Source organism: Pholis gunnellus (genome assembly GCF_910591455.1).
Source record: "Pholis gunnellus genome assembly, chromosome: 16".
Taxonomy (NCBI): Eukaryota; Metazoa; Chordata; class Actinopteri; order Perciformes; family Pholidae; genus Pholis; species Pholis gunnellus.
In genome coordinates this window covers 20,580,617-20,597,407 of record NC_136543.1, presented here as the reverse complement: position 1 = coordinate 20,597,407, position 16,791 = coordinate 20,580,617, and the positions used below count along the sequence as shown (strand labels likewise).

Here is a 16,791-nt window from a genome sequence, read left to right as displayed (position 1 = left end):
AATAGCCTTAAAATAAAAAGTGTTTTTCTGCTGTTATCTTGTGATCATAAAAGAACAATTCCAGTGATTAAAAAGAAAATGTTTAGTAGCACGTTCATGTGTTTTTAATCTCTTCATCTGAAACCAGAGGGGAAAATTAAAACACTTTTCTTGGGTATGAAACTGTATTCTTGTTGAGCCAACGTAGAGAAATGTTTGAGCGTATTTTTGTGTTAGCAGTAAAAATACGTTCATGATTACAAGAAAACAGCAACAACTCAAATCCATGATGTCCTCTCCAGGCTGCTCGCAACCAGGGCTCTAGTTCATTTACTGTCATTTGTTCCCATTGTTGTATATTTTTTAATATACTAGTTTATTATTACTTTTTTTTAAAGTGATTTTCTTTCTATTTTCTTTTTCAGTCAACTGTGTTTTTCTTCTTTTTTTAGGATTTTATTCTTTGATATTTACTCCACACTGTTTCTTATTTTGAAACATATATTTACATATATATATATATATATATATATATATACAATTAAGATTCTGATTGTTAAATTGTTTTGTTCTCATGGATATTAGTAGTAATTGTAGATCAGTAAACATTTTTTGTGTTCAATTTTAGATGATTAATTTATTTGCATTTATAATATTTACTTTTAAAACAATTATCAGTGCTTTATAAATACAGATTAAAGCCAAACTAATTAAGTTGAATGGATGTGTCACAAATGAGAAGCTTTTATTCTGAAATTACTGCGGCTGATCACAGACAGAGAAAAAGACAACAATGTATCGATGTACGCGTTGCAGAGAAATGTGTCTTGCGTGGCTATTGGTGGCTGTGGTGGTGGTGGGCGTGGCCAGAGGAGACGCCAGTCAGTGCTGGGAACATCCGAGCTGCCAGGATGTCAACTCTGAGACGAGCATGATGGTAACACACACACACACACACACACACACACACACACACACACACACACACACCTGACTAGGTTTAAAATGAGTAAATCCTTTCACACATCTGCACACATCCTCTCCGTCCTCTGTTGGTTACAAACATCTGCACACATCCTCTCTGTCCTCTGTTGGTTACAAACATCTGCACACATCCTCTCTGTCCTCTTGGTTATAAACATCTGCACACATCCTCTCCGTCCTCTCCTCCTGCAGGAGTGCATCCAGCACTGTCGCTCCGACCTCACCGCCGAGGTGCCCGTCATCCCGGGTGCAGCCCACCTCCAACCCCCTCCTCCTCCTGCTCCTCCATCAGACCCAGAGTCTCTGCCTCCCCTCTCTTTTTTATCTCCCTCCTCCTCCTTCTCCTTCCCCTCCTCTCCTCAGGCCAAGCGCTCCTACTCCATGGAGCACTTCCGCTGGGGGAAGCCCGTCGGGCGCAAGCGCCGCCCGGTCAAAGTCTACGCCTCCAACGGCGTGGAGGAAGAGTCGGCCGAGCTGTTCCCCGGAGAGATGAGGAGGCGGGAGCTCGCCAGCAAGATGATGGTGATGGAGGACGAGGAGAAAGCGCAGGAGGTGGCGGCGGAGGAGGAGGAGCAGCGGGACCAGGAGCAGATCCCCGGTGACCTCCACGAGAAGAAAGATGGCACCTACAAGATGAAGCACTTCCGCTGGAGCGGCCCGCCGGCCAGCAAACGCTACGGAGGCTTCATGAAGAGCTGGGACGAGCGCAGCCAGAGGCCGCTGCTCACGCTCTTCAAAAACGTCATCAACAAAGATGGACAGCAGGAGGGAGAGCAGTGAGGGAGGGAGGAGGAGGAGAGGGAGATGAGGGAGGAGAGGGAGGGAGGAAAGAGAGGGAGGAGGAGATAGATAGAAGAGGAGCAGACAGATTGGCCAACAAGTCCTTGTGATCCGAGCTGGGCGATATGGAGAAATAAAATCTAAACATCACGATATTTTTCCTACGATATACATCGATATCGAGACGAGATTGGTGTTGATAAATAAGTGGGAAAAGGCCTATATTGTTATCTGCAGGCAACCCTGTCTCCTAGAGAATGACCTTTTCTGTTTTTATAATCGATTAATATGTAGATTATTGCTTTAAATAATTGTTTAGTTTATAAAGTATCAGACGACAGTAAAATGTCCAATTTGATGTTGTCAAATGTCTTTTTTGATGTCTTTACAAACAATGCAATGATATGCAGAGAAAACACATAAATATTCACAACTGAGACTTTCTTTTTGGAGAATCAAGGATTCACGTGTCAGAAGAGATCGTAGATCGTAGTTTGAGTTAAGTGTTAATAAAGTAAACTGTTGACTTCTTCTCCGTGAAACCAAGACCGAGATGTTTCCCTTAAAGGCCTGAACACTAGTTTTCTCAACCAGCTCATGAGTGAAGGTTCCTTTCATGAAAACACACTTTCCTGCCATCACATGACCGATGCTTTCCTTTGCTCGATGCTCTTCTCACAGGTTTCACGTGGATCGGGGCTCACTTTGAACAACAGAAATCTGATTGTTGAGTTTTTGAGTGTTAAACTCTGAATAAATAAAACCTAAAGATGATTTAAAAAGTTGGATCAGGCTTTAGTAAGTACGGGTTTTATTTGTAAAGCAAGGACGGAATTTTAAATTGACACTAAAGCATCTTTGTGCCGTTAGCTCTGTTTTAAAGCGTCTTACTGTTCACGTGTAAATAATAATGTGCTGTGTCAACGTCATTTCTAAGAGACAGGGTTACAGCGTACAGCTGCTCCTCTGTGGTCGAGGTTTGGTGAAGTTCAGGAAACTAAATCTACCTGGTGAATACGACTCATGAATGACATGAAGTCAGCAACTTCACCCACAGAGATATCCTGAAACGAGAGAGAGAGAGAGAGAGAGCGAGAGAGGAGAGGAAAAATGTTTTATATATTGATTCATGTAAATAAATGTAAATGACATGAAAACATAAAGTTATTTGCAAGCAAAAGATACGAGGAATGTTTTTTTTATTATCTATCTTATCTGTCTGTCTGTCTGTGTGTCTATCTATCTAGTGTAGTAACATAACATTTCCACAGGAGAGCAGCACTGTACAGACACTACAGACCTCGACTCTCCAGATTCCACTGAAGACACAGCAGCAGTTATCTGTGTAATATACGGACGCAGCTGATTTCATGTATTATTATAATCTTTATTGGTTTTGGGGCAGCACCGTCAGGGTGGGACGGACATCACCTAGGAGACACCAATCAGCTTAGAGGACAGGGACCACACAGCTGTCAATCAAACACCAGACACTTGGACACCTTTACTGTGAGAGAGGTGATTTTCTCCTTTAAGGAGTTTCTGTCAGATGTTCTTTCTGCTCCACCAGTCACTCACTCACACATTGTTTCACTTCCCTTTAAGAAGCCTCTCATGCATATCAGCACAGAGAGAATCATCATACAGAATGAGCTGAAATACATCAAACTACACTGGAGATAAAACATCAACATGTGGACAAATATTAAATCTTTATCATCAAAAACGTTAACTAAACATTACTTTAAAATATTTAGTGGAAACATTTACAAGTACAGAACATGAAGTGACTACAATCAAACGTTCTTCATGTGGATGTCAGTCATCATTAAAAACTGTTCAAAGATTTAAACATTTTGAAACAATATTTGACACAATGAAGAGGTTTTACACATTTTGAAATATCTATCTTCTCTTATAAATGAGCGCTGACACATTCCTGATCAATACTCTGATGAAGTGATTGATCCATTGATAAACAGCATCATCACAGTAATCCAAGTCCCTGTTGGAGTCAGTCACAGCATTTCCATAGAGAGCCACTTTGCATCAGCAGCACCATGCTCCAGTGCTCTGGGAGAGTTTATAGTCCTGAGAGTTGAACACTGGATGACTGACAGCTGTCCTTCATCACAACAGAAGACACAGAAATCCTCCTCATCAAAAACATGACTTTGATCTGCGTCCTCATCTGGACTCTCCTCTGCTGCTGCTTCACAGGTAAAGTCCAGAGAATCAAACTCCTCTCCTCTGTGAACATCCGTCCCTCTGAAATGAAGCCGACTAAACCGTGACGCTGCTTTATGTTTTTGTCTCTGTGTCCTCAGAGTCCAGAGGCCAGGTCACAGTGACTCAGTCTGGAGCAGTGAGCTCTGCTCTGGGAGGCTCCGTCTCCATCACATGTAGGACCAGTCAGAAGGTTTATGTTTATAGCTCATATCACCGTTTAGCCTGGTACCAACAGAGAGATGGAGAAACTCCTAAACTGCTCATATATGCTGCTAGCACTCGAGAATCAGGGATTCCAGGTCGTTTTACAGGCAGTGGATCAAACTCTGACTTCACTCTGAGCATCAGTGGAGTCCAGACTGAAGATGCAGCAGTTTACTACTGTCAGAGTTATCATTACATCAACAGTCAAGATGTGTTCACACAGTGAAAAAGCGTCGTACAAAAACCTCCCTCAGTCAAACTGAACAGAAACTGAACTGACTGCTGCAGCTGGAAGCTACTGCAGAGACTGATACACTTCACTGAAGACACACACACACACACACACACAGACACACACACACGCACACACACACATACACACACATCTCATTAGCATCAAAGAACAGACTTCACAGTTCACCTCCTGTATCTGTTATAAGTTTACATATTAATTGGTACAAGTGTTTGTATAATGAACCAATAGATGTAAATCTTATATCTCCATGACTTATTACATTTTAAATTGAACTTCTGGTTTCTTCCATCAAGAAATGCAACAACATCTCAGACTTCTCATCTCAGTCACACGTCATAAAATCAGCTTCTTTGCAGATGACCTCCTTTTATACATCTCAGTATCATCAGACTTCCTTCTTTTAGTCCCTTAATCTGATCAGTAATCATAACAGGTATTGTTGCTTCACTCACTCTTCTTTTATTTTATTACAAAGTTTAATCCAAAAATTGGAGTTTACATGTCTACATATGAAAATGTTTAACTCAAGCAAATCCTCTTACAGAGAGAAATAAAAGACTCAAGCACAAGCAGTTCATCCAAATCACAAGTGTTATATTCCAAGCCATGCAGATAGTTATGATTCATATACTGACACTTATAAGTCAGTGAACGTGAATGGATTATGGTAAAAGTACAACTTGAAAGAAACTTCCCATCCCAGAGATAATTTCCTGTTACTTTGGAAAATCCACAGACTTCACCATCAACAGTTTTTTTCATAGTTTCTATGGAAAGAAATAGTCCCTATCAAACCCAATGTGATGTGAGAGTTATGCACACAGCCACAATACAAACAAATTATTAGATTTTATATATAGTAATACAGCTGCACGTCGGACTGTCCTAGTGTCCACGTCATTATCCCGCTTATACCAGGGTCACTTGCAAAAGAATAAAAATGACGACCATACATTTATATTGTTACGTGTTTTGGAAACCAAAAACTTTATTTTTTTACACAACATAACTCTTTTCCCTGCTTTCAACTGAGGGATTTCTTAAACCTGGAACAATCATTACCATCACATAGGGATTTTATTCAGTGAATGGGAAGGCATGGAAAACATTATTCACTGCCCAGGAAAACAGGACTGATCTTAGTTCAATGAGGAGAGACTTCATCAGAATTTAACAATCATTTATTATACATGCATAACATTTGAATAGTGCAAAGTCTTTGGTGATTGGACGCCTTCGTGAAGATAACGAGCGGTTGGGATGCAGAGGTCAGATAAGGCCTAATCCCCCAAAAATAGATTTATTTTGTATAAATACATAAATTAAATACCTTACTTACTGCCGCAGGGAATTCCTAATCAAAATAGAAACTTAGTCATGACAGAAAGTTGAAGGGTAGAATTTGTTCGGGTGATATTTTCTGAGTTGACATTAAATCAGAGTTAAGAGAGGTCAAGTTAACCAAAGCGAATGATAGAGTAGGGCCTCTATAGACCGCAGAACAGGATAGTCTGAAAGGAGGGTGATAACGAGGGCCAGGTGAAATCAATCAGGGCCAAGCAGACAATCACACAGGTGGGAACCACAAAAGGACAGGAAGTGAAGTCTCTGAAATGAGAGACAAAGGTGAGTTTAGCAAAATAAAACAGGGAATAATAACTGAAAACTGGAAACAAATAACGTTAGAGGAGAGCGGGACATGACATGTGAACCCTGAAGAAAGTTTGTTTATAATAAAACCAAGTGAACAGATCCTTGTTTAAAACATCTCTTGTTTTCATTTTTATCTCACCTTAACTGCTAATGTAAACCAATGAACGTTCTTTGTTTCTTAACACATTCTATCATGGATCATTGAAACAGTCAAAGCTGTCAGCAGAGAGGAGGAAACATGATGAAGTGTTGAGGACAGCTACAGTTCACTGACTCTGTGTGTTTGCATATGTGTCCTGCCTCTAAACATCTGTGAGCATTATTAACTTCTGTTTCAGTGAAACCAATCGATGGTTGATCAAGATATTCCTCAAGAAAAACTCTACAACAAATCCTGCCAAATGTAAATAATAATCATAAACTAATGTTTATTTTATTCTATGATGATTAAAAACAATATTTATTTTGTTTAATTCATTCCACAGTGATGTTGATGTGTGTTGTAGTGAATTAGGGAGATTAACAAAACATTCCTGAAGAAAATGTTTCCATCAAACTCAAACCAAAGACTCTTATAAATGAGCGCTGACACATTCCTGATCAATACTCTGATGAAGTGATTGATCCATTGATAAACAGCATCATCACAGTAATCCAAGTCCCTGTTGGAGTCAGTCACAGCATTTCCATAGAGAGCCACTTTGCATCAGCAGCACCATGCTCCAGTGCTCTGGGAGAGTTTATAGTCCTGAGAGTTGAACACTGGATGACTGACAGCTGTCCTTCATCACAACAGAAGACACAGAAATCCTCCTCATCAAAAACATGACTTTGATCTGCGTCCTCATCTGGACTCTCCTCTGCTGCTGCTTCACAGGTAAAGTCCAGAGAATCAAACTCCTCTCCTCTGTGAACATCCGTCCCTCTGAAATGAAGCCGACTAAACCGTGACGCTGCTTTATGTTTTTGTCTCTGTGTCCTCAGAGTCCAGAGGCCAGGTCACAGTGACTCAGCCTGGAGCAGTGAGCTCTGCTCTGGGAGGCTCCGTGTCCATCACATGTAGGACCAGTCAGAAGGTTTTTTCCAATAGCAAAGGGCACTATTTACACTGGTACCAACAGATCGATGGAGAAACTCCTAAACCGCTCATTTATATTGCTAGCACTCGAGCATCAGGGATTCCAGGTCGTTTTACAGGCAGTGGATCAAACTCTGACTTCACTCTGAGCATCAGTGGAGTCCAGACTGAAGATGCAGCAGTTTACTACTGTCAGAGTGAACATCTTATCAACAGTCAAGCTGTGTTCACACAGTGAAAAAGCGTCGTACAAAAACCTCCCTTAGTCAAACTGAAGAGAAACTGAACTGACTGCTGCAGCTGGAAGCTACTGCAGAGACTGATCCACTTCACTGAAGACACACACACACACACACACACACACACACACACACACACACACACACACACACACACACACACACACACACACACACAAAACTGGAAAATGGTCCCCACCAGTGCAACGACACACACCGCAAAACCACCTCTCACCACTAGGTCACACACAAAGTCGGAAAAAAATCAACTCTGCGGGGTCCATTTTTTTCTCCTTCAAATAAACTGCACCAGGCATATCAGCAGGCTGTTTTCTATTGATTGCAATGCTTGTGCCTGTGGGGAACAGAGGTCGGTCCCCACGGCAAAAATTGGTCCCTACGGGGAGAGTGTTATGTCAGGTGTCGGACCCCACCAGGATAGAAAAACGTGCACACACACACACAAACATTCATGATTTCATGACTTTTCGGAACAAGGCATGACTTTCATTCATTTTCTGTGAATTACCTTAACCATTACTACAACCAGCCCAATCTTAACCTTTATTCTAACCTCAATCCAAGTCCTCAGCCTAAAATATAATGTTTTACGTGATGCAGAAGGGCCTTTTGTCCTCATAAGGAATGCAAGTACCCACAATGTGACTGTGTAATCAGATTTATGTCCCCATAAGATCTGCAAAAGCACAGAGATACACACACTCCAGTAGTTGGTTATCTGGTCTATACAGACCACTCATAGTTACTGTGGATCAATGTTGATACATACAGTATATAATACAAATATAGTTATGAAGATGAACTAGTTATGAACTTGTCTCTCCACCACTCTCAGTATTTAACATTAAAACACGTGTTTCTTCCTCAGAGAAGTCCTTTAACATCTCAGGTATCTGTTCATTCACAGCATCAGAAAATCAGCCTGTATGCTGATGACATCATTACCTGCCACTAACTCTTCATTTTACTTTCTATCCTTTTTCTTCATCTGATCACAAGATACAGCAGGTTTTTTGGCTACTCTCCGCTTTTTAAATGTGCAGGAAATATTTTGCATTGTTTGGAAATCACATTTCATCAAACTGAGATAAAGCAGTTAAAAGACAAGCTTTGTGACTCACAATTGGAATTTTCTTACCATGTGTATTGTTACCGACGTTAATGAATATAGTTTAAACTGTAACGACAATAGAAGAATATCCAGTCATACAACTATTTGAAAGTAATCTAAATATAATTGCACTTGTTACTTTTTTGAATTTTGTGCATTAATCTGACCAATGTTCCTCGTTTATAATAAATGTATAAGAAAGAAAGTCAAAAGACACGTCACCTTTATAATAAGCATGATGAAATCTTTATTATTTTAAAATGTGGAAACCATCAATACAAGCAAGAAGAAGTTAATGTTTAAACATGTGATGAGAGAAAGAGAACCAGAGAGAGTTACAGAGTACAGACTGAGAGCATCAGAGTGAAACCAGCAGCAGAGTCCCAGTGAGTCAGATCAGGACTGGGAACACTGGTCTCTCCTCAGTGTCTCTGAGAGCAGAGGCTGGGAGCCCTGGGTGGCCTCACAGGTCACAGAGACCACCTTCCTCCACTGGTCTGCAGGGAGCCTCAGGGTGCTGCTCCAGCTGTAGTGGCCGTCCTTCTCCAGCACCCCGGGGCTCCTGCTCTCCTCCCCGCTGCTGCTGCTGCTGCCGTTCACCTTCCAGGCCAGACTCCAGTCTGAGGGGAAGCCCTTGTTGGCCAGGCACATGAGCGTGGCCTTCCCCTGCTGCAGCTCCTCACTGGAGGGGGGCAGCACCGTCAGGGTGGGACGGACATCACCTAGGAGACACCAATCAGCTTAGAGGACAGGGACCACACAGCTGTCAATCAAACACCAGACACTTGGACACCTTTACTGTGAGAGAGGTGATTTTCTCCTTTAAGGAGTTTCTGTCAGATGTTCTTTCTGCTCCACCAGTCACTCACTCACACATTGTTTCACTTCCCTTTAAGAAGCCTCTCATGCATATCAGCACAGAGAGAATCATCATACAGAATGAGCTGAAATACATCAAACTACACTGGAGATAAAACATCAACATGTGGACAAATATTAAATCTTTATCATCAAAAACGTTAACTAAACATTACTTTAAAATATTTAGTGGAAACATTTACAAGTTCAGAACATGAAGTGACTACAATCAAACGTTCTTCATGTGGATGTCAGTCATCATTAAAAACTGTTCAAAGATTTAAAATGTTGAAACAATATTTGACACAATGAAGAGGTTTTGCACATTTTCAAATACCTATCTTTATCTTCAATTAGTTCAATTCTATTTGAATCATTTGTTTCTGAATTTGTTTTAAAACAGTTTTAATTGAGGTCGAAATTTAAAAATGCTTTTAACATTTCTTGAAGTTTAATCTTTTCTACATTTCCAGCTGTTTGAGTTTCAGTAGGAGAGGAATGAGTAAACACATGTTGAGTAAAGCTGCTCTGAGTTAGTCTCCATGATGAAGGAGGAGAAATAAACACATGAATCCTAAAAGTGTACGATTCAAACAAGATATATTCATCTGCCTCAAACATCCAGAAACTACATTTAAAACATGACTTTAGAATAATTAATTTAGTATTATTGTGCAGAAACTTACTTCCAACGTTCAGTCTGGTTCCTCCACCAAAAGTCAACCACAGTGATACAAAGTCATTGAGCCGCCGTACAAAAACCTCTCACTGTAGAGAGACACGCTCTCTGACTTTGACAGACTGAACTAAACCTACAAACACTCAAGATGCAACTTTACCATTGAAGTTGTAAGTTATGATTTATTCCCCAGTTTAAAATTTTACTTTCCTAAAAATTAGTTTTTTAATTTCTGTTGCTGAACTGAACTTTGTCTCTTCGTGCAACATAACTGTCGAGAAAGTCGTCCATCAAAACTAAAAGACAACTATTTGTTTCTACATTGTTGAATATAAAAGAATACAAAGACCAATGACTTCTGAAATGAATAAATATTCAAACATTTGACTTACTTCCAACGTTCAGTCTGGTTCCTCCACCGAACGTGTACCACAGTGATACAAAGTCATTGAGCCGCCGTACAAAAACCTCTCACTGTAGAGAGACACGCTCTCTGACTTTGACACAAACAAACTCAACAAACACATTCACAGTTTAACCAGTTTATGTATTAACTGGTTAAAATGATTAAAACGGATTCAGAAATCATACATATGTATTTAACAATTTATTTGTGAAATGTTAGACATCTATGAGCAATATTAACTTGACTTTCAGTAAAACCAATTGATGATTGATGAAGATATTCCCAAAGAAAATCCTGCCAAATGTAAAAAAATATTATAAACTCATGTTTCTTTAATACTCTGATGAATTAAAAACAATATTTGTGTTTAAATTCGTCCCACAGTGATGTTGATGTGTGTTGTAGTGAATTTGGGAGATTAACAAAACATTCCAGAAGAAAATGTTTCCATCAAACTCAAACCAAAGACTCTTATAAATGAGCGCTGACACATTCCTGATCAATACTCTGATGAAGTGATTGATCCATTGATAAACAGCATCATCACAGTAATCCAAGTCCCTGTTGGAGTCAGTCACAGCATTTCCATAGAGAGCCACTTTGCATCAGCAGCACCATGCTCCAGTGCTCTGGGAGAGTTTATAGTCCTGAGAGTTGAACACTGGATGACTGACAGCTGTCCTTCATCACAACAGAAGACACAGAAATCCTCCTCATCAAAAACATGACTTTGATCTGCGTCCTCATCTGGACTCTCCTCTGCTGCTGCTTCACAGGTAAAGTCCAGAGAATCAAACTCCTCTCCTCTGTGAACATCCGTCCCTCTGAAATGAAGCCGACTAAACCGTGACGCTGCTTTATGTTTTTGTCTCTGTGTCCTCAGAGTCCAGAGGCCAGGTCACAGTGACTCAGCCTGGAGCAGTGAGCTCTGCTCTGGGAGGCTCCGTCTCCATCACATGTAGGACCAGTCAGAATGTTTATGGCTCTAGCTATTTAGCCTGGTACCAACAGAGAGATGGAGAAACTCCTAAACTGCTCATTCACTATGCTAGCACTCGAGAATCAGGGATTCCAGGTCGTTTTACAGGCAGTGGATCCAACTCTGACTTCACTCTGAGCATCAGTGGAGTCCAGACTGAAGATGCAGCAGTTTACTACTGTCAGAGTTTTCACGTTATCAACAGTCAGTATGTGTTCACACAGTGAAAAAGCGTCGTACAAAAACCTCTGAACAGAAACTGAACAGAAACTGAACTGACTGCTGCAGCTGGAAGCTACTGCAGAGACTGATACACTTCACTGAAGACACACACACACACACACACACACACACACACACACACACACACACACAAACATTCATGATTTCATGACTTTTCAGAACAATACATTGACTTTCATTCATTTTCTGTGAATTACCTTATCCATAATCACAACCAGCCCAATCTGAACCCTTATTCTAACCTCATTCCAAGTCTTCAGTATAAAATGTAATGTTTTACGTGATGCAGAAGGGCCTTTTGTCCTCATAAGGACGGCAAGTACCCACAATGTGACTGTGTAATCAGGTTAATGTCCCCACAAGACCTGCAAAAGCACAGAGACACAAACATAATCTATATAGTTGGTTATCTGGTCTATACAGATTACTCAATGTCGATACATATATAATATAAATAGAGTTAATAAGATGAATTAGTTATGGACGACTTGTCTCTCCACCACTCTCAGTATTTAGCATTAAAACACGTGTTTCTTCCTCAGAGAAGTCCTTTAACATCTCAGGTATCTGTTCATTCACAGCATCAGAAAATCAGCCTGTATGCTGATGACATCATTACCTGCCACTAACTCTTCATTTTACTTTCTATTGTTTTTTCATCTGATCACAAGATACAGCAGGTTTTTTAGTGACTCTCCGCTTATTAAATGTGCAGGAAATACTTTGCATTGTTTAGAAACCACATTTCATCAAACTGAGATAAAACAGTTAAAAGTCAAGCATTGCTTTTATGTCAAATAAATTACAGCTCTACCAGACCATTCAATGTCCTCCACATGTAAATATGTAAATGTGTAGATCAAAGCTCTCAGCAGAGAGGAGGAAACATGATGATGTGTTGAGGACAGCTACAGTTCACTGACTCTGTGTGTTTGCATATGAGTCCTGCCTCTCTGCTCCCAGCCGTTAAGAGGCCAGTGTTGATCAGTGGCTGTCCAGGCCTTTCAGAGACACTGACACGCCGGCAGCACAATGATGATGTCACTGACTCTACTGCTGACCACCCTGGGGCTCCTTGTTCAGGGTGAGACTCTCTTCTGGAAACTTTGGTTCACCACAATGATGTTCTGCTGTGATGGAGAAACAGTGAAACAAGCAGCATTGACCTTCTTCCATCTGTTCTCCATGTTAAAGAAATGAGACTCTTCTGTTTGGATGTTGATCATCTTTCTCCAAACTGGATTTGTCTCAATAACCCTTCTGCTCTTTTTCATGTTTTCCAGATTCATCAGGAGAAATCATCCTGACTCAGTCTCCTGGATCTCAGTCTGTTGTTCCAGGACAGACTGTCTCCATCAGATGTAAAGCCAGTTCAAGTGTTGGTAACTGCCTTAACTGGTACCTTCAGAAATCAGGAGAATCTCCCAAACTTTTGATTTATCACGCTACAAATCTCCAGTCCGGGATTTCAAATCGGTTCATCGGAAGTGGATCTGGATCTGACTACACTTTGACCATCAGTGGAGTTCAGACTGAAGATGCAGGAGATTATTATTGTCAGCAGTGTGCTAGCTATCCGTTCACACAGTGATACACCGTCGTACAAAAACCTCCTCAGCTGGAGAGGAACTGATCTGACTCAACAGCTGCACAAAAATGTAAACACTAGACGTTTGATGAACATACATTTTAATGTGAGACCAAAAAAACATTTTCAGCATTAATACATTTAAATACATTTTCTATTTGTAAGTATATATAAGTTTGACAAAAGTAAGAACAAAAAACAGTATGACTTCACCTCCTACAATATTATAACCCAAGTGACATTATAACAAATAATCAATACATTTTATTACAAATATTGTATTAATGATTTGTTTTACTTTTTATGTTTGCTTTGGAAAATGTCTTTTTCTTTAACTTCAAACTCAAAATGGAAAAAAATGATGAATTACAGTTTTTAATAAAACAATTCATTTTGGCACTGTAATAGATTTTATAGAACTATTTATACATTTTACAATACTCAAAAATGGTAGTGTCTTGTAGTTTTTTTATGATATCGAGATACAATATAATAAAACACTGTACAGTACAGATTAGCTCACTGAGAATTATTTCTTTATAAATTCATCAACTTGAATCTTGATATCCTAGAAATCTGAAGCTAAAACAAACTCAGTCTCTTTGGATTAAATAGATTCACTGTTGTAATGCTGGACAACCACATATTATAGCAGTAATGCTTTTATAATAAACATGTATACAGCTGATTTAATCAAAAGGCCTTTTGTATTTTATTATAAAATTTCAGTTTTACTACAGGAAGTGAATAATTACCATATGTTAATTCAACAGACAGATATTATTATAAACTCTTTTGTGTCAAGTCTTTTGGTGGAGTTTTAATGTCTCATTTAAATTATATTATGTGTAAAATCAAAAATTATATTCATGATATATAACGTTATGCAGATGATACCCTGCTTTTTATATCAAATTCAGAAAATGATTTGTACAATTTGACAACACTTGAACATATCTGATCTATCTTCTTCAAGGGTAAACATGATTGATAACAGAGAGCTTTGTGATTCACCATAGAAATGTTCTGACCATGTATTGTTAAGAAAGTTAAGTAACATAGAAAAAACTGGAACATTGAAGGAATATCTACAAACTGAAAACCATTAAGAATAACCTGGAATGAATTAACTTATTACTTTTTGTGACTTTTGTCCATTAAATCTGACTAATGCTGTAATGTGTAATAAATGTCAAAAAAAGGAAGTCAAAAGACACTTTTATAATACACATGATGAAATCTTTATTGTTTTAAAATGTGGAAACCATCAACACAAGCAAGAAGAAGTTAATGTTGAAACATGTGATGAGAGAAAGAGAACCAGAGAGAGTTACAGAATACAGACTGAGAGCATCAGAGTGAAACCAGCAGCAGAGTCCCAGTGAGTCAGGTCAGGACTGGGAACACTGGTCTCTGATCAGTGTCTCTGAGAGCAGAGGCTGGGAGCCCTGGGTGGCCTCACAGGTCACAGAGACCACCTTCCTCCACTGGTCTGCAGGGAGCCTCAGGGTGCTGCTCCAGCTGTAGTGGCCGTCCTTCTCCAGCACCCCGGGGCTCCTGCTCTCCTCCCCGCTGCTGCTGCTGCTGCCGTCCACCTTCCAGGCCAGACTCCAGTCTGAGGGGAAGCCCTTGTTGGCCAGGCACATGAGCGTGGCCTTCCCCTGCTGCAGCTCCTCACTGGAGGGGGGCAGCACCGTCAGGGTGGGACGGACATCACCTAGGAGACACCAATCAGCTTAGAGGACAGGGACCACACAGCTGTCAATCAAACACCAGACACTTGGACACCTTTACTGTGAGAGAGGTGATTTTCTCCTTTAAGGAGTTTCTGTCAGATGTTCTTTCTGCTCCACCAGTCACTCACTCACACATTGTTTCACTTCCCTTTAAGAAGCCTCTCATGCATATCAGCACAGAGAGAATCATCATACAGAATGAGCTGAAATACATCAAACTACACTGGAGATAAAACATCAACATGTGGACAAATATTAAATCTTTATCATCAAAATCTTTAACTAAACATTACTTTAAAATATTTAGTGGAAACATTTACAAGTTCAGAACATGAAGTAACTTCAATCAAACGTTCTTCATGTGGATGTCAGTCATCATTAAAAACTGTTCAAAGATTTTAAAAATTTCGAAACAATATTTGACACAATGAAGAGGTTTTGCACATTTTCAAATACGTATCTTTATCTTCACTTTGTTCAATTTTATTTGAATCATTCTGATTCTGAATTTGTTTTAAAACAGTTTTAATTGAGGTCGAAATTTAAAAACTTTTTAAAACATTTATAGAAGTTTTATCTTTTCTACATTTCCAGCTGTTTGAGTTTCAGTAGGAGAGGAATGAGTAAACACATGTTTAGTAAAGCTGCTCTGAGTTAGTCTCCATGATGAAGGAGGAGAAATAAACACATGAATCCTAAAAGTGTACGATTCAAACAAGATATATTCATCTGCCTCAAACATCCAGAAACTACATTTAAAACATTACTTTAGAATAATTAATTTAGTATTATTGTGCAGAAACTTACTTCCAACATGCAGTCTGGTTCCTCCACCAAAAGTCAACCACAGTGATACAAAGTCATTGAGCCGCCGTACAAAAACCTCTCACTGTAGAGAGACACGCTCTCTGACTTTGACAGACTGAACTAAACCTACAAACACTCAAGATGCAACTTTATCATTGAAGTTATGATTTATGATTCATTCCCCAGTTTAAAGTTTTACTTTCCTAAAAATTAGTTTTTTTACTTTCTGTTGCTGAACTGAACTTTGTCTCTTCGTGCAACATAACTGTCGAGAAAATCGTCCATCAAAATCAAAAGACAACTATTGTTTCTACATTGTTGAATATAAAAGAATACAAAGACCAATGACTTCTGAAATAAATAAATATTCAAACATTTGACTTACTTCCAACGTTCAGTCTGGTTCCTCCACCGAACGTGTACCACAGTGATACAAAGTCATTGAGCCGCCGTACAAAAACCTCTCACTGTAGAGAGACACGCTCTCTGACTTTGACACAAACAAACTCAACAAACACATTCACAGTTTAACCAGTTTATGTATTAACTGGTTAAAATGTTTTAAACTGTTTCAAAAAAGATACATATGTATTTAATAATGTATCTGTTTAATTATAAACATCTATGAGCAATTTTTATCTTTAAGTAAAACAAGTTGATGATTGATCAAGATGTTCCTAAAGAAAGACAATTATTCCTTTGAAATGTAAATAATTGTCATAAACTAATGTTTAATTTATTCTATGATGAATTAAAAACAACTTATACATTTTTAATGCGTCCCACAGTGATGTTGATTTGTGTTGTAGTGAATTTGGGAGATTAACAAAACATTCCAGAAGAAAATGTTTCCATCAAACTCAAACCAAAGACTCTTATAAATGAGCGCTGACACATTCCTGATCAATACTCTGATGAAGTGATTGATCCATTGATAAACAGCATCATCACAGTAATCCAA

General features: G+C 39.3%; 1 protein-coding gene and 2 gene segments (V, D, J or C); 1 reads left to right on the top strand and 2 right to left on the bottom strand.

Moving 5' to 3' along the window:
* Positions 1-799: 799 nt before the first annotated feature.
* pomca (proopiomelanocortin a) lies at positions 800-1,743 on the top strand (the record flags this gene model as incomplete). Its single annotated transcript, XM_079176108.1, has 2 exons — positions 800-916; positions 1,156-1,743. The coding sequence occupies 2 exons, from the start codon at positions 800-802 to the stop codon at positions 1,741-1,743; spliced, it is 705 nt and encodes a 234-aa protein (XP_079032234.1).
* Positions 1,744-8,763: 7,020 nt separating this feature from the next.
* Positions 8,764-10,504, bottom strand: LOC306707966 (Ig kappa-b4 chain C region-like). The segment is given in 2 exons: positions 10,464-10,504; positions 8,764-9,256 (listed from the first exon to the last, which is right to left on the bottom strand).
* Positions 10,505-14,515: 4,011 nt separating this feature from the next.
* LOC306708308 (Ig kappa-b4 chain C region-like) lies at positions 14,516-16,256 on the bottom strand. The segment is given in 2 exons: positions 16,216-16,256; positions 14,516-15,004 (listed from the first exon to the last, which is right to left on the bottom strand).
* Between the last annotated feature and the right edge of the window lie 535 nt (positions 16,257-16,791).